At 32.3% G+C, this 26,680-nt stretch overlaps 1 protein-coding gene across 1 annotated transcript; it reads right to left on the bottom strand.

Moving 5' to 3' along the window:
- Positions 1-12,411: 12,411 nt before the first annotated feature.
- LOC122298621 (transcription factor MYB15-like) lies at positions 12,412-14,251 on the bottom strand. Its single transcript, XM_043108452.1, has 2 exons — positions 13,901-14,251; positions 12,412-13,626 (listed from the first exon to the last, which is right to left on the bottom strand). Exons 1-2 carry the CDS (start codon positions 14,124-14,126, stop codon positions 12,737-12,739), a joined length of 1,116 nt encoding a protein of 371 aa, XP_042964386.1. The 5' UTR covers positions 14,127-14,251; the 3' UTR covers positions 12,412-12,736.
- Between the last annotated feature and the right edge of the window lie 12,429 nt (positions 14,252-26,680).

Below are 26,680 nucleotides of genomic sequence, written 5' to 3'. Positions count from 1 at the left end.
AATAATAATATTAAAAAGTAATATTATAATAATATTTTATTCAATTTTTAACTTTTATTTAAAATCGTCTTATCTCATCTCATTATCCAAACTGCATCTAAATATACGGAGATTCTTATTTTTTTAAACCATAAAAGATGTTAGAATATAAAAAATATATATATATATATTAAAAAAATCTCAAACCTCCGCTTCTAACTAATCATGTAAAGCCCATCTTGGTCTTGAGAAGACTTTCAAAGGAAGGAAGGTTCCTATCTGGTTCCTAATTACGTTTTTCAATTCCAACAAACAGATTTCAAGGTTCAAGTCAACCAACCCCATGTCATACGCATTGACCACTCCCACAAAGCATGCCATCAACTCAAAAGAAGACTAGAGAAAAGGTTGAACCCAAACATTAGAATTAAAACTGGTTTTTGTTTTTGTTTTGGTAAATATTGATGCAATGTATGTGAAAAATAACACAAGTAACCATGCTAATATTGCATATATAGATCATTATTTGTCTGACATCCATAGCCAAAATGATCAAACATCGAACTGCTCGAGCTGAACATCCTTGGCCTTCAAAGGAACATACTCTCCGAGATAGACTTCAAGGTGATCCGAGAGAGTCGACTTGTCGATGTTTTCATGGTGGTAGGATTTGCAGACAAAATATATTACTGTCTGAATTACAAGCCCGAAAAGCAGCAACATGAAAAGCAACAACAAACTGATAATCCCATACCCAAGCCTGCTCGCCATGCCAAGACGCCAGCCATGAACAACAAGCTTCCTAAATGCTATCTGTATGATTGCAAGAGAAATATTAAGCTTGAAAAATATAACCGTGGCCACCAACATCTTCCCCTTCAACAGCGCCTTGCTTTTCAGCATAGCCCGAACTCCATAGCTGTCTTCTAAAACTGTCACGACGCTGGCTAACTGCCAAACTATGGTCATGTACACAAATCCCACCAAGTATAAGATCCCCACGGCTATGAAAGTGGGGATAAAATATTTGTCTGAAGCAAGGAATTCTAATAATGTAATCGCGATCGCGATCGTGATCAGAAAAGCCACGATGTTGTAAACGAAGAAGGCGATGAAAGTGCAGATGAAAGTGACCATAAGCCGTTTCCAGACCTTTGGTACAACGCTCATGACCTTCTTGAAGGTCACTTCCCGGCCGGTGTAAATGCATGCAATGGTGTAAACGACGGCGGAGGTGGAGAGGAGGGAGAAAATGAGGAGGAAAGTAAAATAGGCAGCCTTGAAAAGCCAGAAAGTGATCCATTCGGAGGTGACGACATCTGAGAGCTTGTTGTATTTTGGAGTTCCGTCTCTGGTTTCGTCCAGGACTATCTCGTTGTGGATGATCCTCGAGAAGAGAAGATCTGAGACATCCATGTGAACCAAGTAGATGAAAGCTAGAGGGATGACGAAGGCCAGCGTAATCTGGCTCAAGATTCTCCGCCATGAGAGGATGATCTTGTAGGCTTCTCTATAGACACCAAAGATACCAAGAAATTGCATGTCTTCTTGCTCCATATCCATGGCGATTCCTCTCTTGGATGGAGTTGTTGTTGTTGTTGGACTTGGAGATGAGAATTTGGAAATGGCCTGAGGGAGAGAGAGAGTGGTCTTGGGGATGGGATATAGAAAATTAACCTGGACTTTTCTGCAGATCCCAAAAGACTCCAACCCTTCAAACAAACCAGGTCAAGTCATGCCGCGTCTTTTTAATGGGCGAAGACCCAGTCTCACAAGAGAGGCGCTTCGATATTAAATTGGTTCGTGTTTAATCAATTAATGAAAATTACAAAGAAAGTGTTCAATTAGTATATTTATACAATTTTCATAGCATTCATGTTGGGAAGGTGTGTCTATAAATTGTTCCCTCTTATCACTCTAAAATAAAACTTTGAATGTTATCAAAGGCGTGAATATCAATTAATTTTAAAATTATTTTATTCTCAAATTAACGTGTAGATTAGTACACAATCAAATAGTAAGATTTAATTTGTAAAATTTAAGTGTTAAAATCTACCTTTCAAATAAAACTATCTCATGTAAACATTTTATTCATAAAAATTTTATATATAGTTATTTTTATGCATTCCAATAATTTGATTGACTGCATCATATTTTAAATATAAAATAATTATTTTAATCAATTACATTAGTAGAATGTATAAAAAATACGTAAAAAATGATTGTATATAACATAACTTATTTATTAGATGTACTCTACACATCAACTTCTTAATAAGATTTTTCTTAATTTTAAGTGGGTTACTATTAATTACTATTAATTCAAAAATCAATTTCTCTCAACTACCCTGACGGGTTACATTTTTTTATTTTTTTTAAACCACCTCTCAATTTTTGTTTAAGCAAGTGTCCCTTCGATTAGTGCAGAGCTATACCGTGTAAAGTTTCTTGAATGCATCTAAAATCGTTTTCCTGATCTCGAACTTATCTATGTCTAATATATTATGGAAAAGTATAGTTGCAAGGATAATTGTGTATTAATATGTGCATTAATATGATGTGATTGATCAAAAAGTAGATTTTATTAATAACAGTGTTAATTTAAATTTTAAGTATGAATAAATTAGTGTTGATACACAGATTAATGCGCAACTGCGCTTGTATGTAACAAAACTCATATATTATATATATTCTACCGATTGAGGCAATTTCTATAAAGGTAAAAAATAATATTATATATATTCGTAAAGTAGGTAAATTTTATATTATTATTTTAAAAATTAAATAAAATTTTTATTAAAAATTAATTTTTTTATATAAATTATTTATTTATTATTATTTTTAAATGATTACGCGACGGATTAACCCCGCTAATATAATGTTGTACAAAACTTGAGATGCTTTGGATAAAACTTGTGCCACGTACGCATTTTAAACAAATGCATATGTTTTCTTGACTTTCTTTTTTGTTACTTTTTGGGGTCATCGTTTCAAAGCATTAAGCATGGACTACCAAATAAGCGAATTAGGGATTTTTCTTCTATTTAACACTAATTTTATTTCCATATATAATCTCATTGATAAATTAGAAATTATATAAAAATAAATTTATAAAATAACGTAATTTATTATATATTAAATTATAAAATTATTATTATCATAAAATAGATCTAACAGATTATATGAACAATATTACTTTTATATGAGTTGTAATTTTTTTAAATTTATAACTCTTTTCATTTATATATAGTTTCTATTTATTTTTTAGAAACTTGATTTTGAGAATTTTTTTTTTATAATCTTTATTTAAACAATATGAATATATTTTAAATTTCGGAGAATCCAAGCCAAAGAAAAGTCGAATGGCCAAAAAAAAAAAAAAATGATAAATATTAGCATATGAAGCAGGCAGATTTATATCCTTTTGGCTTTTATTAGCAAAGACGGATCTGTCGATGATGATTAATCCTAAATGAATTAAATAATAGCATGTTATATATATATATATATATACAACTTGCAGCTTTGGCATTTAGTTTTTGTTCTTTCTAATTTGTTGCTTAGTAATTAATCTACATTGTCAATGGTTTGTTTTTTTGGGTGTCTCGTTTGTTTTCACAATCATTCTTATCTCATCCTATTTTATCTCGTATAATTATTATAATTATTTTAAATTTTTAAATAAAATATAATAAATAATTCAAATTTTTCAAATTTTAAAATAAAATTAATATTAAAATATTATATTATAATAACATTTTATTCAATTTTCAATAAAATATCTTATCTCATCTAAACTGTGTAATCAAACGAGCATAAATGTTTAGAAATCCTTGTATCTCAAACCTCCCTTTCTATCCAATTAATCAAATAAAGCTCACCTTGGTCTTGAGAACAGAATTTCAAAGGAGGAAGTTTCCCATCTGGTTCCTAATTAGGTTTCGCAATTCCAACAACCAGATTCCAAATTTCAAAGGTTCAAGTCAACCAAACCCATATCATACGCATTGACCACTCCCACAAAACAGCCAACGACTCAAAAGAAGACTAAAGAAAAGGATTTTTCTTTTTTTAAATAGACGAAAGTCACTTGTTCATGAGTTATTTTCTCTTAAATTTATTAAAAAACCTTCACTTATGATAAAGAAATACCATGATAATAAATAACAACTCGATTAATAAATGCAAGACCCAACCCAACAAAAACTAACACCTCATGTAAGGAGAACTCTAACTATCCAAATATAAAAGACCTCTAAATCTTTCCGTACCAACATTTTTCCCCAAAGTAATCCAGAAACCAACCAGTAGTTCCAAGTTTAGCAAACTAATAATAATAATAAAAGAAAACCAACCCCCCTGCTATAACCAACAATAAACCCTCTAAACATGTCTAATATAAGTTGTTATCATCTTATCCAATCTATACAAACCTTGAATAGTTCTAGGAAGCTGAGAACTATTTGTAAACAAATTATTCCTCCCCATGGCACTTTGCCAAGTCAAAGCATCTGCCACTTTATTCCCTTCTTTATCCAAATGCTTGATAGAAAAATCTACTCCCTCCAATAAACTAGTAAAGCTGCTCCTACAAATACCATAAAGTGCATTTTCAGGACCTTATCCAATTGTTTACAAATATCTATACCTTCCAGCTCCACTAGCAATTCAGCTTCATTATTAGAACAAGAACTAAAAAATTAAAAAAATCGAAAATAAGAGAACCTATACAGTCTCTAAGGATACCACCACCACCACCAGTCGGCCCTGGATCCCGAAGCAGCTCCCATCCAAATTGAGCTTCAACCGCTCTTATCTCGGTTTTAACCATCTCACCACTTGCATAGCTTTATTCTTTTTATTAGCAATCGGCACTTCCAGATTATTCAATATCCGAACATCAGATTCATTTAAATGATTCATATCAGTCATGTTCTTACTCAAAACCCCCACCCAATGCTTAATGGACAGCCAGACATCTTCATCACTCTCCAATTTCCCCTCCATTCTGGCTACACATCTCCTTCTCCACAACCTCCATGTTGAATCAACCCAAGTATGAAGGGCTGCACGTGCACCGTTCGGTGCTTTGTTTTATTAGGCACCCACCCCATAATTTCAACAGCAAATTGCTGCACTAAAATTAATTAGCAACTTATTGAGGAAAACTTCTCCTATAAATAGGAGAATTTTGATCTACAGAGGGAGGCAGTGGGAGAAGAAAATAGAGAGGAAGAGAGTAGATGAGAAAGAGATAGAAATTTGTAGAGTTTTTTTGTAAATCTCGTACAAGTTCTATAAAAGAGATTTCAGTGGACGTAGGCAATTTGTTGAACCACTTAAATATCGTCTTGTGTGATTTTTGGACGGCCGGAGTACGCAACACTCCACACTACTAAACATGGAATCAAACCCAACAATGTTCCCAATTGAGAGTTTCGGGAAGCTCTATTAAACCAAATGTGGACTCTATCTTTCCAGCTTTGCTGCCTAAGGAATGGAACTCCTACTTCCCCCGAAACCTTCCTCCAAATAGCAGCAGTAAATTCTCCCTTATTCAAGACATGCTCCAAATGACTAAAGAAAAGGTTGAACCCAACATTAGAATTAAAACTGGTTTTTTTTTTTGGTTTCCAACATTAGAATTAAAACTAGCTTTTGTTTTTGTTTTTATTTTGGTAAATATTCATGCAATGTATGTGAAAAATAACACAAATAACCATTAATTCTGTAGTGTGGAATGCAACACTCCCAAGATGATGTAGATACAAAACAGACAACAGCTAATATTACATTTATAGACCATTATTTGTCTGACATCCATAGCCAAAATGATCAAACATTGAACTGCTCGAGCTAAACATCCTTGGCCTTCAGAGAAACATACTCTCCAAGATAAACTTCAAGGTGATCCGAGAGAGCCGACTTGTCAATGTTTTCATGGTGGTAGGATTTGCAGACAAAATATATCACTGTCTGAATTATAAGCCCGAAAAGCATCAACTTGAAAAGCAACAACAAACAGATAATCCCATAACCAACCCTGCTGGCCATGCTAAGACGCCAGCCGATGTAAATGCATGCAATGAATGGTGTAAACGACGGCGGAGGTGGAGAGGAGTGAGAAAATGAGGAGGAAAGTGAAATAGCCAGCCTTGAAAATCCATAAAGTGATCCATTCGGAGGTGACGACATCTGAGAGCTTGTTGTGTTTTGAAGTTCCGGCTCTGGTTTCGTCCAGGACTATCTCGTGGTGGATGATCCTCGAGAAGGGAAGATCTGAAACTTCCATGTGAACCAAGTAAATGAAAGATAGAGGGATGACGAAGGCCAGAGTAATCTGGCTAAAGATTTTCCGCCATGAGAAGATGATCTTGTAGGCTTCTCTATAGACACCAAAGATACCAAGAAATTGCATGTCTTCTTGCTCCATATCCATGGCGATTACTTTCTTGGATGGAGTTGTTGGGAAGGTCATGTGTCTATAAATTGTTCCCCATGATCACTCTAAAATAAAACTTTGAATGCTATAAAAGGCATGAATACTAATTAATTTCATAATTATTCTATTCTCAAATCATGCGTGGATCAGTACAAAATCAAATAATAAGATTTAATTTGTAAAATTTAGATATTAAAATTTATTTTTTAAATAAAATTATGTGGTGTAAACACTATATTAGATGTAACTACACATTCACTTCGTAATAACAGCTAACTTATGCATGGCATGATAATTACTATTAATTCAAAAATCAATAATGGGTTACCTTTTTATTTTTTTTTAAACACCTCTCAATTGTTGTTTAAGCAAGTTTCCCTACTATTAGTGCAAAGCTGTACTGTGTAAAGTTTGGTAATATATCTAAAATCGTTTTCCTGAGCCTCGAAATTATCTCTGTCTAATATATTATAAATATATATATATATATATATATATGAGTAATGTTAGGCTGCCACCTAGCAATGATTGCAGCGTGCCGTTCCGCCTAAAATAAATTTAAATTTTTTATTTTTTTATTCTTTTCTTTTTCATAATTTTTTAACATATTTAAATATTTTTAAAAATATAAAATACATTAAAAGTTACTTTTTTAATCATTAAATTAATGTGATGTGACAAACTCAGATGACGTACTAGCATTTTTCATTATATATACTCCACCAATTGAAGAGCTTTCTATATACATGAATCATGTCGCTTTAACTAATGTAATAATATTGTACAAAACTTGAGATGCTTTGGATAAAAGTTAAAACTTGTGCTACTTACATTAAACAAATGCATATGTTTTCGTAACTGTCTATTGTGTTACCATGGACTACCAAATAATTAAGCGAACGGATTGGGGAATTTTTTATTTTATTTTATAATTTTAAACAAAATAATCGTTTCCTTTATAATTTTAAAAAATTCATAATAATTTTGTAAACCTACAAAATGACGTGACTTGATGTGATATATTAAATTATAAAGTTATTTTTACTATAAAATAGATCTAACAAATCACATGAAGTAACGTTTCTTTATGAATTTACTTTTGTATAATTTCTTTATATTTATAACACTTCTCATTTATGGAAAAATCTGATCATAAGCGATTATGTGTACTAATACGCATACTTATCTAACGTAATTGATCAGAAAGTCATATTTTAATAGGAATAGTATCAATTTAAATTTTAAATATGAAGGAAATATTGATATACAAATTGGTATGTAAATTCACTTATATATTATAAAACTCTTCATTTATATATAGTCTCTATTTATTTTTTAGGAATTTGGTTTTGTGATTTGTTTTTCTTTCTATATTTGTAATCCCGATTGAAAAAAAGAAAAGTCGAAATGATAAGATAGAAAAAAATAGATTGATAAATATTAAGCAGTCGGATTTATGTCCTTTTTGTTAGAAGAGGTGCATCTTTCGATGATGGTTAATCAGAAATGAATTAAATAATAGTATGTTACATGTACAACTTGGAGCTTGGCATTTATGGGTGATTTAGCTGACAAAATTTAAACTATTTTATTTTATTTAATTATTATAATTTTTTAAAATTTTTATATAAAATATAATAAATAATTTAATTTTTAAAATTTTAAAATAAAATTAATATTAAAAAATTTTATTATAATAATATTTTATTTAATTTTTAACAAAACATCTCATCTTTTCTGTACTGTACAATCAAAAGGAAATTTAATTTTTGTTCTTAATTTCTTTGTTGCTTAGTAATTAATGTACATTGTCATTTGTCAACTCTTAATCTACGAACTCATCTCTCGTTCCATTATTTTTAACTTTATAATGTGTTCATAGTTTTATTAATCTTATATTAAAATAACAAAAAATTTGCTTTATATTCTATTTTGTCTTAGTTTTCGATTTTTGAGAACACTATAGTTAACGTGATTTTTAGATTTTAATTATTGATCATGTACATTTTAATTATATATTGCAACTAAAGTTTCATACGAAAGTAATCGATACCAATGTCGCAGAGGCTTAAGAGTATTTTTATTTACTATAAAGCTAATTTGACATAAAATAATTATTTGAGTTATACTACATACTATACTCATATCTTATTTTTCTTTCATTACGACGCATGGTCTGACATCATTACCTATTGATAGTAAAAAAACCCTCCTTCAAAGAGTTATGAATAGTGTCACGATAGTATAGTGAGATGAGATTAAAATATAAATATAATATATGTATGTATATATATTTATATACCATAATCCAAATGTTCAATATATTTCAAATTTAAAACTCTTATAATTCTTGAAATATAATTGTTATATGTTGCGAACGTGTCAACATCACATGGCTTCTCATAGAGATCAAATTGGCTCTCAGAAGCATTGAGACATAATTTTTTATAAAAAAATTTATATACAGTTACTTTTATATATTTTATTATATATTCATATATATAATTAGTTAAATATTAAAAAAATTAATATAATTAATTACATTAATAAAATATATAAAAATAATTATATATAATATTACTTATATTTTATTATGCAACGGATGTTGACAATAATAGTTAATTGCATGCTTTATTAGGTGTAGTTAATAATTAAAAAGACTAATGATCAACGACTTTAATAGCCCATGGATGATGCTTCTAGAAAAAGGAGACGGAGACGTTGACCCTAAACATTAGGGGAGACCTAAGGGCCGGGCAGCCCATTGGACAAACCCAAACATAGGCCTAGGAAGTATGCTTGGATGAGATCGATGTTGGGCTAAATTGAAGTCAAAATCCAATTTAAATTGTTTCCTTAGTTTCAAATTCAATGAGTCAATTTTTAGTGGTTGGGGGAGGTCAAAGAGAGGATGGTTAATATTAGAATAATTGAGCTACTTATGAGTCAGTGTGAAGAATACGCTCTTTACATTATTCATGTCAACAGTATAGAGAGTACTTTACATGCTGGTTTATAAATAGAATTTCTTTTTACCTCTAGACCATAAGGGATAAGAAAAACAAGAAAAAAATTAACTTGACTACAGGATTATAGGTGTCTCAATGGATTAGAAAGCCAAATCCTCTTTTCTCGATCCCTCCCCTCATTTTCCTCTTTCTTTCAATTTCCCACTTTTCTTTTGCATTTTTCTTCCTTGGGTTTAGATCCACGTACGGTTCCATGAATGCCATCAACAACGGCGTGCCTTCGAGTCGCATTAACCAATCTTTGTGCTGTGCTATCCGAGGGATAAAGAATGTGAAAACCATGCACCGTCGTGGATATGCATGCATCTTAGACGGTACTTCAAGGCTTGCTAATGCTCAAATTTGTTTTCCTCCCATTGTTGAAATTAGTTTTATCAACTCCCATATGGTGAAATTTTGGCTACATGATCAATAGCTTTGCGAATCGTCATGATTGTTATGCATTTATAAAAAGAAATATTGACTTTTTGTTATTTTTAAAATTTTCTACTTGCACGAGGTATTCGTTCATCAAAAGTGAGGATCGATTGATAATATTTAGGCCGGGTCGAACTCATTTTTGTTAAAAAAATTGTGCATCAAAGTTGAAAAGTGATGATGATCCTTTTAATATTACAATACATAAATCATGTTGATTTGTCTTACCATGGTGACGAGAAAAACGCATCATATTCAATAGATTGTGTAGTACGCTTTGTCTTATATATAAATGCTAGCTTCAGGCCGCTCGAATTCGTTTTTTAGGTTAATTAAAAAATTGAAGGGAAACAAACTGTAATTAATTAAATAATTAAGACACGTACGTGTGATTAATCAATTGACAAAAACGTTCACTCAACCCTTTTTGACCTCTTTTTTTCTTCATGTATTCAAATATGGCGGCCATATATACAATGAATATATATGGCATTTGAAGAAAATCGCCGACATAAAGGCTAAACGTCGTACGTTTCTTGGGTAAGTGTCCCTTTCTTTAAATTCTTTGGGCAATTGCGCGCATCAAGCCATCCATCAATGACAAAGATGCCTTGAAAGGAAAACAGAATATATATAAATATATATATATATATATATGTATATATATTTATATATATGAAAATTACTCACACATGCACCCACACATTAATAAACCATGGGGAGAACAGCAACAGCAGCCGGCCAAACACTGGATTTGCCGACCTTTTATATATATATATATATATATATATATAAAGAGTAATATTATTCATCATTTTAATTTTTATTATCATCTTATCATCTTATGATGTAGCATTAGATAATTAAAAATTATTTATTATATTTCACTTATAAATCTATCATCTAATACCACATTATAAGATGATTAGAGAAATATAAGAATTAAAATGATGAATAGATTTTTTTATATATAAATATATATATACACACACGTATATACGTTTGCATGTCTATTGTTGAAAGAGAAATATTTTAGCTTAAAAAAAAAATATCTCACAAAAACAAATTTAAAAATTGGCATGGCCGCCTTGATCATATGGTACGACATTAGATCATAAAACAACTTTTATTATAAAGCAAATTTAACGTATCATATAAAAACATCATGTCAGTTTATAAGTTTAGAGATCTATTTGTGTGACTATAACAGAACTTCTCTTATTCAAAGTCTTTTGTTGAGAAATTGATCATCCTTTTCTTTTGAGAGACTCATGTTGTTGATGAGCCAATTTTGTAATAGGCTAGCTAGCTATGTCGTATGCATCATCATGGGGCCATGATAGTACTATATGTATATTGCAACATCTCGAAGGAAAACAATCGGAAAGCAACGTGGCAGCAAGCAATTAAGCTTTACTCATTCGTTAATGTGAAAATATGACCGATCGATCGACTTCGTTTAGCACAGAAATTTTTAATATAGCATAAAAGACTCATGCTAAAATGGTTGGCTTTTCATGCTTTGACTTTAATTTCTTCATTAGGTTCCAGAATGATTTATACGATACGTTAACCGCTAGCCCTTAATATTAATTATATATCGAGCACACATTGAATGAGTTGAAACTCATGACCTTGAAATGCTAGAAAAAAAAAATCCTGATCAGGCAATAAATTAAATAACCTTACAGTTATAATGTCAATGTTTGCTATCATGTAGTAATTGACCATTTCTTGATCATGATGGGCTTCTTATAAATTAAAAAAATAAATAAATAAATAGTGGTAGTTGTTTCTTGTGATAGCTGGTAAACTTGATAATTCTGCAGCAAATATAAGTATATCTTCACCTAATTAAAGCTGCTTGCATTTGAATTACAAGCCGTTAATTATTCTACCCTGATGCTTTTTAATTTGAAGAAATCTGTGGATCTAATTCATCTTGTAAAATCGATTAAAAAATATAAGGTTGCTCATTTCTTATAAACATGCCCAAATTCTTATCCACAAGTAATGTGGGATACCCTTCTCAATACTCTCCCTCAGGTACAAGCTAATATTTTTGTTGATTCTTGTCAAGGGATTAGAAATGTAGGCCCCTATTTTGTCATTTGTCCTGTGGTTGGTTCTGATACCGTGCAGAAATTCGTGGACCTAACTCATCTTATAAAACCGGTTCATTAAGAGATAATTACTCATTCTTTATAAACATGCCTAGATTCTTGTCCACATGCAATGTAGAATGCCCTTCTCAACATAATTTGCAACCAGTTCTTAGCCATCAGCCAAAGCTTAAAGCTGGGGAACTTCGAACAAGAATAATGACTATAAATGCAGGTGAAGATTGCATCATGTTCAAGGGGATTTAACAGAAAGCTAGATAGAAATTTCCAACGCAATCTCCGAATCATGCCTGCCACAAGCAATAATTATATTGTTCTTTCAACTTCCTTCCACGACTATAAAATTATTAGGACAAAAATTATATCCTTCCTTCTGTTACACGTACATTATTGATGCAATGATTAAGATAGAACAAGAAAATGAGCTGACAAATTCAATGATTTTTATTGAAAAAAGTAGCTAGGATTCTTCAAATCTCTAACGCCTAGAGACTGTATATAAGTACTAACCTCTCACCTAAAAGAAAATATGCTTGAAATGGCGCCCTAATCTCCATATTTAATAAGGTGCATGATACCTGCAGCTAGCTTGTAAACCTCAAATGTGGCAGTGTTAAGTGTGAGTAGAAAATGACTAGGAAACTACATATAAATATCATAAGCTGAGAAATGAAACTGAACCATGCATAAATATTATTATAAATACCATAAAAAGATAAATAAAAAAGGCTGTTTTAAGCTAATGATCAAGAAGTGATTCCCACACCAAGAAAATCAATGAAGGGAATTTCCTTGGCTTCAATGGATTCAATATCTCCTTTGACCTTTTGCTGATGATCTGCGGTTGCCTTCAACTTCTCTAAAGTGGGTGAGTTATCGCAAAAACTCATTAACTCATCTCTCTCGATCATCCTTCCATTGGGTTCATAATCATCTCCAAGGTTAAGGTAGCCAAAGGGACCAGGAACAACCATGGTGTAGTTTGGAAGTCCAAATTTAGTGCAACTCCGCCTGTAGTTACTGCCATAAACAGAAGAATTTGGATGATATCTATAAAGATATTTATCTGAACTATTTGAGTAGTACTGATCAGAAATGCAATGGTCTCTAGAATTGGATTTGAAGTAGTGATCTCTTCCTTCTCTTGTGAGAAAATCCATCGAAGATGAGTTGCTTTCTACTGTTCCCATCGAGGCGAAGTTCCAAGAAAGCAAACAACTGGAAGGTGAATCCGAGACTATCGACCTAATTTCTTTATTTGGGTTTCGGAATTCAAAGAATCTGCTGCTCTCAGTACCACTCGACCCAACTTTTGAGCTAAATTCCCCCAAGTACTGGCATAGTGTTTTCCTTTCACGAAAGGTAGTACTAGAGGTGTTGGAGTCGTCGTAAACGTCTTGATAGGTTCTCTTTCCGCATATCTTGGATTGTTCTCTTTGCTTTCTCGCCATGATCACATGCCAGTGATTCTTCACAGCATTATCCGTTCGACCAGGGAATAGCCTTGCTATGAGAGCCCACTTATTTCCATGAATGCGATGAGCTGCAAGAAGTCTTTCTTCTTCCTCTTCCGTAAATGGCCGTCTATTGATTCTGGGATCAAGTTGATTGAACCACCTCAATCTGCAGCTCTTCCCTGAATTTTTATGAACAAAAGAGAGAGAGAGAACTCATTAGTTATATATATATATACTTCAGAGAGAGACAGAGAGAGATTTTCTAATTGTTTTAAGTCTCATGATCATGTAGCTAGGGTGTACCACATAGCTCCTAAATTAAGCACTTAGATCAGATTAGGATATCAAGGTTTGTCCAGAGAAAATTCAATCCCAAACTTTGAAACTCTAATCAAGTAAAATCCAAGATCCCGAGAGAGAGAGGTTAATCTCATGAGTATATATTAATTATACCTGATCTTCCTTGAAGCTTCTCTGCAATCGAGTTCCAGTTTTGAGCTCCATATTGTTCCACCAGTTGCCGGAGTTGTTCATCCTCAGCGGGCCTCCAGTGTCCTCGGGGACAAGTAGTATTACTTTTGTTATCGTCACTAGAACCGGCTGCAGAATCCTCCATGGCAGCAGCTTCAGGGCGGGCTTTGTGGGTGCCACCAGAATAGCTTTTAGAATTCTGTGACATCAAATACACCAAAAGAGAAGTCCACAGGAAGATATAAAGGAGTAGAAGAAATGAGTACCAACAGAATAAGAAAGTTGGGGGGGAGAGGGGTTGGTTTAGGGTTGTGGATGGCAAGTCACTTTTGTTGGTTTTACACGACACATTAAGCCTATGTATTTGTATTGATCCAATGACCCTAGCTTTACAGTTATCTCTCTCTCTCTCTCTCTCTCTCTCTCTCTCTCTCTCTCTCTCTCAAATTCTTAATCCATGGTACCACGTTAAATCAAACCCAGGGACTTCGACATTGTAGTGTATTTTTCATCAAAGGGACATTTCTCCTAGTCTAATTAAAAGGCCAGTTTCCTAATGTCTTTTATGTATAAGGTATATATCTTATTAATTAAATATCTGGGTACAAAGAGAAAATGGATATATAAGTTCATCTGCGATTAATCTCAAAGGAATAATATGTGTATATATATATATATATAAATATATATATTCAATAGTTGCACTAACCATGCACAATAAGTTTAAACTAATAGTGAATGTTGGTGGCAAACATCTCAATACCAAATAAAATTATTAATCATATATATTTAGATATTATTGCTGAATATAGTCTCTTATTTGGTATGAAAAATGGACCATATCAGCACAAGATAACAAGATAATATGTCATTAATTAAACTTTTCTCCATTTTAGTTCATGATCATGCTAATTCTGTTCAATGGAAGCAGTTCAATTATCTGGCACATGCATGCAGGAATCTGATTTCCAGTACTATTAATTAATGTATATAAAAGATCAAGTTTGGTAATAATCTTAAGGTTGTCATGATATGTAAATCGAACTCTGAAGCAGATAATCCTGCTATAAATGGAAGATACTTATATTCATGTACTCGTGGCTTGTAGTACAGCATGAGATCACGATTAGCTTGTGCTCAAAGGAATAACTATTAATTGAATTCAAGATATATAATTAATTAATGGAATATCTGATCCAATTAAAGAATTAATTAATTAAGGATGACAGCATTTTCTTCTTCTTTTCCATTTTTTGGTTACAGAAGGTTAGAATGATAGCCAGGTAAAATTGCTCAATTTAGGTTCTGGTTTACAGTAAATTACAACTGATTGTTGGCACTCTTAAACCCTAATTGTCATGGGTGCTAGCTGCGCCCCAATTTTCTTTTTCTTTTTGGAAAAGTTCCAATTAATTTTCAGTAACCTAATGAAAGTACCCATATCTCATAACTATTATATGTGCTGAGATCAGATGACATGTATCTTACTTTTTCTCCAATGGTCCTGTAATTTTGTTTTTTATGGAGATCAAACTAAACCAATGTTGACTTGATAACAGTCACAAACCAATACTAGGAAAATTCAATAAGGTTTGTTTCTTAGCCATCATGAACATGCATAGTCAGTTTCCTTAAAAAAGAAAATTATATTCTCAAGTCAATGTGTAGACCACACTTGATAAAGTTCTTACATAGCATAATAATTAATTTGATTTGAAATATAAATTATTTTAAAATTTAAATTTTACAAATCAAATCTTATAATTTAAGTGACGTGTATAACGTGCTCTACACATGATAACCGGCTTGAGAATAGATCAATATGTAACTCATATATAAGCAGTCTTGGAACATGCATGCTTCTGTATATATGTAAGTACGACAACGCAGAAGAACATTCAAAAAGAATTTGGTTTATAGAAAGAAGAAAACAAAAGACAAAACTACTGTGCGCAGTAAAACCTTTTATATATGGAGAAAGTTCAAAGAAGGGTTAGGGCTAGCGCAGTCAATCCTTCATTGTTTTTAAACGAGAAACTGTCAGGTTCAGGGTTAACCAAATGCCGTGCAAGTACAGCATCAAGAAAACTACTGGTAAACCGTCTGCCTAGCTAGCTTTTTCCATACTTCCATGCATGCAGATGACAAGTCATGTATATATATATATATATAGAGAGAGAGAGAGAGAGAGAGAGAGAGAGAGAGAGAGAGAGAGAGAGAGAGATTTGAGAATATTTTTGAAGATAAAGATCAAGTATTAATATTGTATTGTGTTTCTTAACTGATTAGGATTTCATACCCCACGAAATCGAAAACCTTTCTTCCCATCTAAATATGCTTAAAATAGCTTATCTATTAACATCAGCATAAATAAATTAAACTACACATCATTGGTCTAGTTGGTATGAAATCGGTATCTAATTGTAACTAATGAATGTGCCAATCTAACAGGTCCATCCTATCAAACATGTCTTCTTTTTTTTTTTTTTTTTAATTTCGTCCATGTTGTTTAATAATTAATTAATCTGGTTAACTTATAATCTTCATCTTGATCAAACTTGATTTTCCTCTCAATGGCCCGCCCCTGATATATATATGCATGATGTGTTAGGTTTGATTTTTCTTGAAGACCTTCTATATGACTCCAATCAATAGCTAGCAGCTGGTTGGTTTTCTAAATTTTTTTAGATTTATATTTGTAGGTTTGAATATCACAACTATAAATATATATATATATATATATATATATATAGTAGATGGATTGATCTTAGCCATGCACTCCAGATATTTGCAGTCTTAGGATATACAATTAAGCTCCACGCACTTCAAATCATTTGAAAAATTGAATAAATATGGAATCCACATGAAAAATTATTTTTTTTAATGTAGACTCCACTTTTTTCAAAAAGAGTGCATGAGATATGTACATCCTAATATTGTATCTAGTATTACTCTAATAGGACATATTAGAAATGTCATGAATCGATCTTAACTAAATACCAAGTAAGGTCATGATCATCAAACTAATATTTCAACTTCAATCTAAGATTTAAAGGTCTAAATTAATGGAAGTTATAAAAAGTAAACATTTTAGGAAGAGGCCCAGTTGAGGTGATATCTCAAATTTGGAAGTGATCGCAGCAGCAAAATTGAAGGTGTTGTCTTGAATTTGGTTACTTTTTTCTTATGGCAAAAGCAAATAGCTCTAGCCTGAATGAGGAAGACATTTGGTACTTTTCTAACCCACAATAAAGCAAATGGAGGCTGTAGCACGCATTTATTGACTTGTACATTTGAATTGTTCGCATGCTTTATATATAATTGAAGATCAAACATTCATGTGAGTCGTCCAACTCACCAATTTATGATTTTATTTGTATTTAATTAGAGGATAAATTAAGGAGTACGTTGAAAATTCATCATTCAACCACTGAAAATCAGAGGCAATATTGGTCAAGTGGGTACCTAGGGATCAGATGGATAATTTTGATTAGAACAATACAATTAATTTACACCCTCCAAGTTGTGATCATCATCTTTTCTTCAATGAAACTATCACATTATGAAATCACCACTTGTTTTAAAAAACTTATAGTAAGAGATAAATTTAATTATTTATATTATATTTTTTTTACACTTCCTCTCACGTATAGTCTAGACTCTCCCTTAATGAGTGAGCTTAATACGTAGAATATTTAATTAAATTGGATAGAGTGTAGAGTCAAGGTTTGAAATCAAAATCTCTGTTAGCTCTGATACCATGTGAAATTACGTCCCCTTAATTATATGCAGGCATAAACATAATAATTTGAATGTGCAAGACTATGTCAATAGTGGTATAGGATATATGTTCAGGCTGTTGATCTCCTGGCATAAAATCTCTCGGCCTAGAGATCTTTTTCACTAGCTATATGTCTAAGCAGGCCGTTCTCCTTGTTTATTTAATCCATTTGTGACTAGAATATTTTCCTAATATTAAAGCCCTAATCGGTAATGGTACTGCAGAAGCATAAGTCACAATATTGGTTGCATTATTATATATCTTGAACCAAGAAATCTTGGAAACATGCAGCCAATAAGGTTGTAGAAATCATGACAAGGTTGTGGCTTTAGAAAGATCAAGTGTTGCTTTTTTCAAAGAAGTTACCTTATAATTAAAAGCTAGCGGACTTGTTACAATATTCATGAAAAGTGATGATCTGCGGCTCTGCCTCGCTAGCTAGCTGTTTTCTGCATAATTTTTTTTATGCATCTTCGATTCCAGGAGAAATAATTAACGGTTTGAAGAATACGTGCATCTGCTGCTGGTTTGATCGATCGATCGATCTGCAGACTGCATGTGATGAGTTTCATGTGGGTCATGTTGCGTGCAATTACATTTATGAAAAGTAACGAATATCTTTCAAACAGTACTGATTGCAAAGCAAGTTCTGTTATTACTTGCACAGCCAAAACATCCATTTCCTTCAGAATTATGTCTTTATATGAAAACCATAAGATACCTTTTCTCTCTTACCTTCCCAAGAAACCCATATATAAGCAACCCCTGGCGGCCTCTCTCTCTCTCTCTCTCTCTCTCTCTCTCTCTCTAACCTTGCCTTTTACATCAACAGGTATATTGAAAACATGCAACAAACTACTTTGACTATTCACGTCCCACCTTCTTTGTTCTTACACACACACATGTACACACGAATATCTCCATTATGATGGAGATCATATATATTTTTTGCACCTCTCGCTTTGCAAAGCTTACCTCATTGGCTCATTATCCTGTTCACAATAAATGCTTTCTGTTGTTGGGTAGTTGCTGATGATGCTGGCCTTCATTATACCTCCACAAACAGTAGTACTAGCTGCTGGCACTTGCCCAAAAGGAGAGAAGATCAGATAGGACTGACCTAATTAAGCTGTTGATGGACCTTGCAAATTTCATGTCTTATGCAATAATATCAAAACCTATGAGGAGTTTGGCTATTGAAATGACTACTACCTCAGGTTTCTGATCGATCTGTTTTCGATCTTTTTCAACAAATGAAAAACCTCATGTGCATTGCATATTGCCAACACATGCAAACAATTAAGAACAATATTGTCAGTAACCAAACTTTGTCCTCACTCATCATTTCAATTGATCATGTGGGTTATGACATTATGTATCTATTAAGGACATTATAATTTAAATAGTCAAAATTTTAATAATCTCTTTCATGATTTATATAAACTTTACGATAATTTCTGATAGTTTAACATGATATCAAATCTTGATTTGAAACGAGACTCTGCAATATCAGTATCATATATAGATGTACACTACAAGATTATTGGCTCTTTCTGACGATGACTATAGCTAGGTGAAAATAATATCTGAAATCTCCGAAAATAATTTTTCCGACGACTTTTTCTGATCCAAATTAGATCATCGTTGTTGTCTTGTCTTAAATGACTCCATCGCATACGTACCCGAAAAAGAAATGAACGACTCAAGTTCTGATAACTTGGCAGATTAATGATAAATATATATATAAACACATCATGACGTGTTATCCAACACATGAAGGATGAAGTAACCCATAAGAATCGATCATTTGGTGGACTTTTCTTGTCATTTTATGCTTACAGAACAGAAGTAATTCCATGCCCCCAGATTAAGCCAGATGATCAGTAGTACTACATGAATATTATGATCAATGTGTTTCTAAAGGGGTCAATTAAGTGCAGTTAGTTGGTGTTTGATTGCGTTTCTTATGATGTGATCTCATTTTCAGCAAACGTACAACGACGTCCCTATTCTTCATTGAGAAATCTGGCCTTTGAATAATAATACAATGTGTTAGTGCTCTAAGACAATGACAGTTCAGCTACCTTTTACTTTTAAAAGAGTCAATTAGAACATTAAATTCCCCAACCTTTATCTGATGTGTCTAATCTCAACTCTTAATCATAAGGTCATAGACACGCTTCAACGTACGTGCCATATTGTTTTGGGATTCTTTGTCATTGTTCGATCGATCGGGTTACGCTATAGGCTAGGTGCCGAAAACAACTAAGAGAGGTCGACGTTTCTGTAGAAGCTGTTAGTACCCACAAACTATTTACTAGTACTATTTACAGATATTCTGATATATTTTTATCCAAACTAAGTGTCCTAAAGAATATCCAATATTAATAACAAACATTTTGCTAAATCAATATTTTTATTATTTTGTAATATATTTTCAATAAGGGAGAGTATCACCGGCCCGGACCGAACCGGCCATTTTTGGACCGGACTAATTCGGTCCGGTCCAAAAAGGGAGGACCGAATTCATTCGGTATTGTCCGTGATCTAGGGATTTTTCACCTCAATGGATCGAACCGAATGAAAAATTTTTAAAAAAAAATTATATATATTATTTATAGAAATAATTGTATAAATTAATTATATATATATATCACAATATTACATGAATATTATATTCTTTAAAGTAGAACTATAATATTAAGATCATTATTATATATTTGGGTTTTCAAGTGATAAATACTGATGATCATATAGAAAAATCTCTAGTACCGATGAATTTCATGAGATCATGAATGGTTAGGATTTGAAAAGATCCACTTAATAGAATGCCCTAGATCATATATAATTATAGGAAGGAAATCATGATCTTGGTCCAATATTTTTTTTCTTTTAAAAAATGCGGCATTTTAATTTTATTAAACGCTCTCACTTATGACGGAAGAAAATCATAATTACAAATGGATACCTGAATATCAAAATGGACTGTATTAAAAAAAACAATTAAAGGAAAATAAACTAGCCATAATACACCGAATCAGAAGAAAGTATGCTTAATGGATAAACTTGCAATCCAAAGAGGACAAAGTATGGTAACAAAACTGTTATCGATGATCAAGTTGTAATGAAGTCAACATTAGCATTTCATATCAAAGTAGGTAATTATTTGTTCGATCAATCTATACGCCGCCGCCACCACCTTTCAGTTGGGTAATGGCCGTGGACGTACCTGATCACTTCTCACACCTTGTTTTTGGGTTTTTTTTTTTTTTTTTTTTTCATGAAAGAAATAATTATTATATCATGGTTGCAGCTTGCTCCAATTTATACATATGCATGGCAGGTTTTATTAATTATTGGCAGGGTTATTTTTAACATGTAGGAAGTTGGAACAGTTATAAATCATTTATATATATAGAGTAATTTTATATACAACTGTGAAGTACATAAACATTACGTAATCGTTTTGAAAAAGAGTAGGATCCACAATTAAAAAATTAATTTTTTTACGTGGATCTTATACTTTATTCACTAATTTTTTTAAAACGATTACGCGACAGTTACACAATTCACGGTTATAAATATCTTTTTTCATATATATATATATATATATATATAATATTGTTGGGTTAAAGTCTTAATAATTCATATATAAGATTTGCAGTTTGTTAATAAAATATTCAGTCGGTTGGAAACCACATGAATGCTGGGCATGGATTGTATTTGTTTAATCCATAAGTTATAATATTGTATGTGATTTATATATATTATACAGAAGATATAAATCACAAGTCATTGTAATTTATAATATAATAAGTTATATGTTATTGAGAATGACATGAGATCCTATTAATGGATCAATATCTTAATAGGTTAGGTAATTACATTCCTCCTTTGGTTACACTGATCAGATAAGATGAGATAAAATGAAATTTAAAAGTTGAATAAAATATTTTTAGAATATAATTTTTTAATATTATTTTTATTTTTAGATTTGAAAAAGTTGAATTGTTTATTATATTATGTATGGAAGTTTAAAAAAATTGTAATAATTAGATGAGATGAAATGAGATGAGATAGATTGGGATGTATAACCAAATATCCTCTTGAGATATTTTGTTACAAAATATCTCTTTTGAGGTAAAAAATATCCTCTTGAGATAAATTTAATGGGAGTTGATTATATATTCTGAATGTCAGGATGAAGTATTTTAGCAAGGAATTATTGAAATTAATTAATTTTCTACATGGAATGTGATTATATGGATAAAATAATAATCAAAAGATTAAAATATTAAATATATAATATTGGGTACTCAAGAAAATTAAATTTATAGTATATGCATACTTTATTTCTCCACGGATATTATATATTTAGTAATCGGGAGCTCTTTTTGTAATTAAATTAAATTTAGAGTGCAATTATGATGATCATATAGTGAATTAAACCATAATTAAAGTTAGAGAAATGATGGTTGCAATCGTAAGCGCCACGTAATTATTTTGAAAAAAGTTAATAAATACGAGATTCACATGAAAAAATTAATTTTTTAAAGGTGAATCTAACTTTTTTTCAAAGTAATTGAATGACACTTACACACTCTATGACTATATATAACATTACTTTATATTTATATAATATTTATTAATATTAAATCAAATATTAAAAAAATAAAATAAATAAAAAATAAAATAAAAAGTCGATCTCCTACAAGGACTCTTATGTTCTAGTCCTTGCAAGAGTAGAAGAAGTTAATTTGTGGAGCCTTTGCTCCTAAGTGAATTTGTGGTTTCATTTAAGGGATTGACCTTTTTTATTAATATTTATTAATATTAAATCTAATATTAAAAAGAGTATTAGATTTGATTTTTATTTTTATTTTTTATCTGGTCTGAGGTATGTTCTCTTGTCTACATATAATCAAGAAGTCACGTTAGCTTGTTGATTTATTTTTATATAATTTTTTAATTATTCTCTTTAAAATCTCATTTATATGTCATATTTGACATATGTTTTTTTTTTTCCTCCAAATATGACATCCTACTTAGGAGTCCTTGGAGCTAATTAACAATGCGATTATAACTCATTTAGACCAAGAGATGAATAAAAGAGAATAATAAATTACTAATATAAAAATATGCCTTTTTTTATTATTTTGTTACTGAAATAAGGAAATTAAATCAGAGAGGAAATAATAAGACCAGCCCATGTTTTAACCCAACTGTTAATGGCCCATTAAAGTCTGGCTGCATTCTTTAGCCCATAGGTAGTAACTGTACACATGTCCAATATCTGTTTCATTGGCCCATTATTTACTGCAATAATTAGCCCATTTTTAATATCCACAATTTTTTTTTCTTGATTCTAATATTTTATCTTTTTAATTTATTTGGATCAGGCTAATATTTATCTCTCGAGTTAAAAAATCATTTTTTTTATTATTCTCTTATATATATATATATATGATTTTGTTAGATCTATTAATTAAAAGAAAAAAGCTAAATGCAGTCGATGGGGGTAAGCGGCCCGCTGACGTGTATTAATTCCTAATGCATCATTTCGTTTACTGTTTTTCTAGCTTTGTTTGTCTATCTCTTCAAGAGCGGTGCTATATACAGTCCTCTTAGAGGACTGTATTGCAGTTCTAGTGGCTAAAATGACTAGGTTGTCCACATATTTAGGCTTACAATTACTACTTTACCCCTCCTTCTTCTACAACCTAAAGCTAAATGATAACATTTGACATTCTATACGAATACTGCTGCGCCCCAGATCAAATCTGCATGGATGGAAAAACCATTTCCACCATCAACGGTGTCACATACTCAAGATTTGTTTTCTTTCCCTTTTCCTCTACCATCAACGGAACATTCTGTTTATTTTCGTTCCATTTTCCTCAAGTTTTTTTTTTTTGGTCTCAAGCTCTACCTCATTCGTTTTTCTTTTCTTTTATTTTGGTCATTTGCAATTCTTGTTTTCTAGAAAACGAGGAGGGAGATCGATTACAAAGATAGTAGCCATCCTTTTGCAAATCACTTGCTCGAGTTTCACTCATATGTGGAAATAAATGAATACTATGTACTAATTAGTGGGACATCAAAAATTAGCACAGGGATTTACCAAAACCAAACACAAACACATTCTATGATTTTTATATGCATCTGAAGAAGAAATGGGATTTATTCTTCTCTGAGGAAGAAGACGACGACGTAGCATATGATGGAGAGAGGCGATGACCACAGCAACGGGGTGAGGGGGGGGCAATTTCATCTAGGCTAGGGGCGATTTCATCTATGTATGGGACATTTTGGTTTTCTGTAATGAAACGCAACGTTCTATTTAATAATAAAACACTGCATTTCATTATGCTTGCAACGCAATCCCCATTCGGGGACTGCAATAAGAATTTCTCTCTCCTCAGACCCTTCCTCTCTATGCTTCTCTCTCGATTCCACGCCATCCGGTTTTGTTTTCCTATCTCCTCAAATCCTTCATCTCTACTCTCTCGATTCCATGTCATTTTCCTCAGAACTAATTCTTCCATTTCCCTAATCTCTCAACTTCTCTCGAGTCCACGCCCACCATTCTCCTTAGACCCCATTTCCTCCATTTCACTGGATAATTCCACTGCGGGTTCAACGGGAAAACAGAAGAAGGCATACAATCAATAAAAAAAATTCATGCACAAAGAAAGCTTCGAGTTGCCAGAGAATGGAAAATAAAAATATTCAATATTTTGATGTCGACTGAATTAATCATTTGCAAGAACATATTTTCCATTCAAGCGATCGGAAAACAACAGTCTAGCTTAGTTGAGCTGAGCCCTATATCTTTCAAAACAAAAACTTTGAGTTAATTTTCTTTCCTTTCCTTGGTTTCCACAACAACCAAAGAGAAAGTATAACTTTGTTTGGTTGCAGAGAAAGAAGTAAAATCAACAATATAATGAAAACGTCATCTACACCGAATCATTGTATGCTGCGTCTGTTCTTTTATTGTCTTTGAAGGAAGGAATGGGCAAGTGTAGGGTATTAGTCAATGTTTTGAATGTCGTACTGGTCAAGGCACTGGAACGAAATATTTCGATACCGGTACCGTTTCGTGTACCATTTCGGGATAGTCGATATATAAATAAATTATATATATAAATATATATATATAAATATATATATTAATTATATTTCAAAATAATAATTTATATATAAATAAATTATACATAAATACATATATCTATATAAATTATAAATAGTTTAGTCTAAATTGGGGGTAAAAAAATAAATTTGTAGTTTGAAAAAATGAAAAAAAAAAAAACGAAACCGAAATACCGGCCGGTACATAGGCCGGTACATGCCGAAATCTCGGCCGGTACGGCCGGTATTTGAACCGGTACGAAATTACAGAATTTCTGTACCGGTCCGATGGCCGGTACGGAATATACCGGCCGTACCGGCCGGTACGGTAAGATTTTAAAAACACTGGTATTAGTACCTGGGGGACGAGCATGACATCGACAGTTGTCCCAACCATGAGATCTATCTGGAGGTACTCCCTCAATTTGTAAGTCCTAATCCAACGATAGAAGGGGAGGAGGAGGTCGATCCACTGGACCCAGGTCACGCTCTGCAGCTTCAACGTCCATTTAGAGAAAATGAAGACGACGGCAACTTGTTGGGGTGCTGCAACAGAATGATTTTCACGGACCGGGTCGACGTCGGCATTAAGTAGTCTGACTCTACAAGGTTGGGTGAGCTGGGCGATGCATACGTTATCTCCATGAGCACCGCTGACGCATCTAGGTGGCCCAGGATGGTCCACTTCCATGATCATGAGAAAGAGAAAATCATTTTAAATAAATAAATAAAACCACAAGAAATTTTTCCCCAAGAATTTGAGTTAATTTTAGCTGGAGGAAGATTAGAAAGAGTCGCACTGAGATTTTGATCTCTCGCACCCTCAGAAGTGGGAAACCATATAAATGGGTTTCTGTCTGCGTTTCTTCCCCTTCTCACATTTGTCTTTGTCATGTTTTTTTTCTATTTCTTTAATGTCAGTTAATGTCAAGCCATATCAGTTGACTGCACGGCGTCTACATTAGACGATTGTGCATAAAAGAGTTGTAATTAAAGTCTCGTTTAGTTACACAGATGAGATAAGATGAGATGAGATGTTTTAAATAGTAATGAATAAAATATTATTATAATATAATTTTATAATATTAATTTTGTACTGAAATTTAAAAAAGTAAAATTATTTATTATATTTTATACAAAAATTTAAAAAAATTATAATAATGAGTTGAGAAGAGATAAGATAAGGTTTTTAATTTTGTGTAACCAATCCGGACCTTAAAATCGAAAATCTTCAATTGAAAAAATTATTTAAAATAAATATATTCTTAGCTCTATTTTATTTTTATTTTTTAATTAAAAATTACTAAAATTGCTTAATAGAAGGGTCGGAATTCACCGTGCCGAGATACAGTTCTAACCGGCACGACATAGTGGACATTCCGTTCCCGACTAAATTTTGGCCTTTTCGGCCGGATTTCGATATTCCGGTCTGAAGTATACCAAACAGCATTTTCGTGAATAACTTAAAAACTGGGGACAAAACGATAATTCCGCTTCCCGTTCGACTTCTCCCGTTCTTCACCCCTTCCCTGCGAAATACCTAAGTTCTAACTTTCTCATTCTTATATTTGCTCTTTATCAATCTGTCTCCTGTCACAGGTGGCGGCTAGGGCAAAAGGATAGAAGAAGAGGAGAAGAGAGAGAAATGAGATCGTGGCTTAGGGCAACAGACGTTGATGAGGCTTCGTGGGCTTTGACGATGAGCCTGTATTAGGTGTTAATGAGCAGATGAAATGATGAGCCTTATAGTCATACATTCGGGGCCCAAGGCCCGTAACTGTAAATAAGCCCTAGTGCCTATTGTCATACGGTCAGATGGATATATACGTGACGGGGATGTACAGAGGATA

Source organism: Carya illinoinensis, chromosome 16 (genome assembly GCF_018687715.1).
Source record: "Carya illinoinensis cultivar Pawnee chromosome 16, C.illinoinensisPawnee_v1, whole genome shotgun sequence".
Classification (NCBI taxonomy): domain Eukaryota; kingdom Viridiplantae; phylum Streptophyta; class Magnoliopsida; order Fagales; family Juglandaceae; genus Carya; species Carya illinoinensis.
This window is presented reverse-complemented; position numbering and strand designations above follow the sequence as displayed.

Excerpts from the sequence above, each read along its gene's own strand:
- LOC122298621 (XM_043108452.1), bottom strand. The coding sequence starts at position 14,126 with ATGTCACAGAATTCTAAAAGCTATTCTGGTGGCACCCACAAAGCCCGC. Across the intron at positions 13,627-13,900 it reads GAAGCTTCAAGGAAGATCAG|GGAAGAGCTGCAGATTGAGG; the intron begins GTATAATTAATA and ends ATAAAAATTCAG.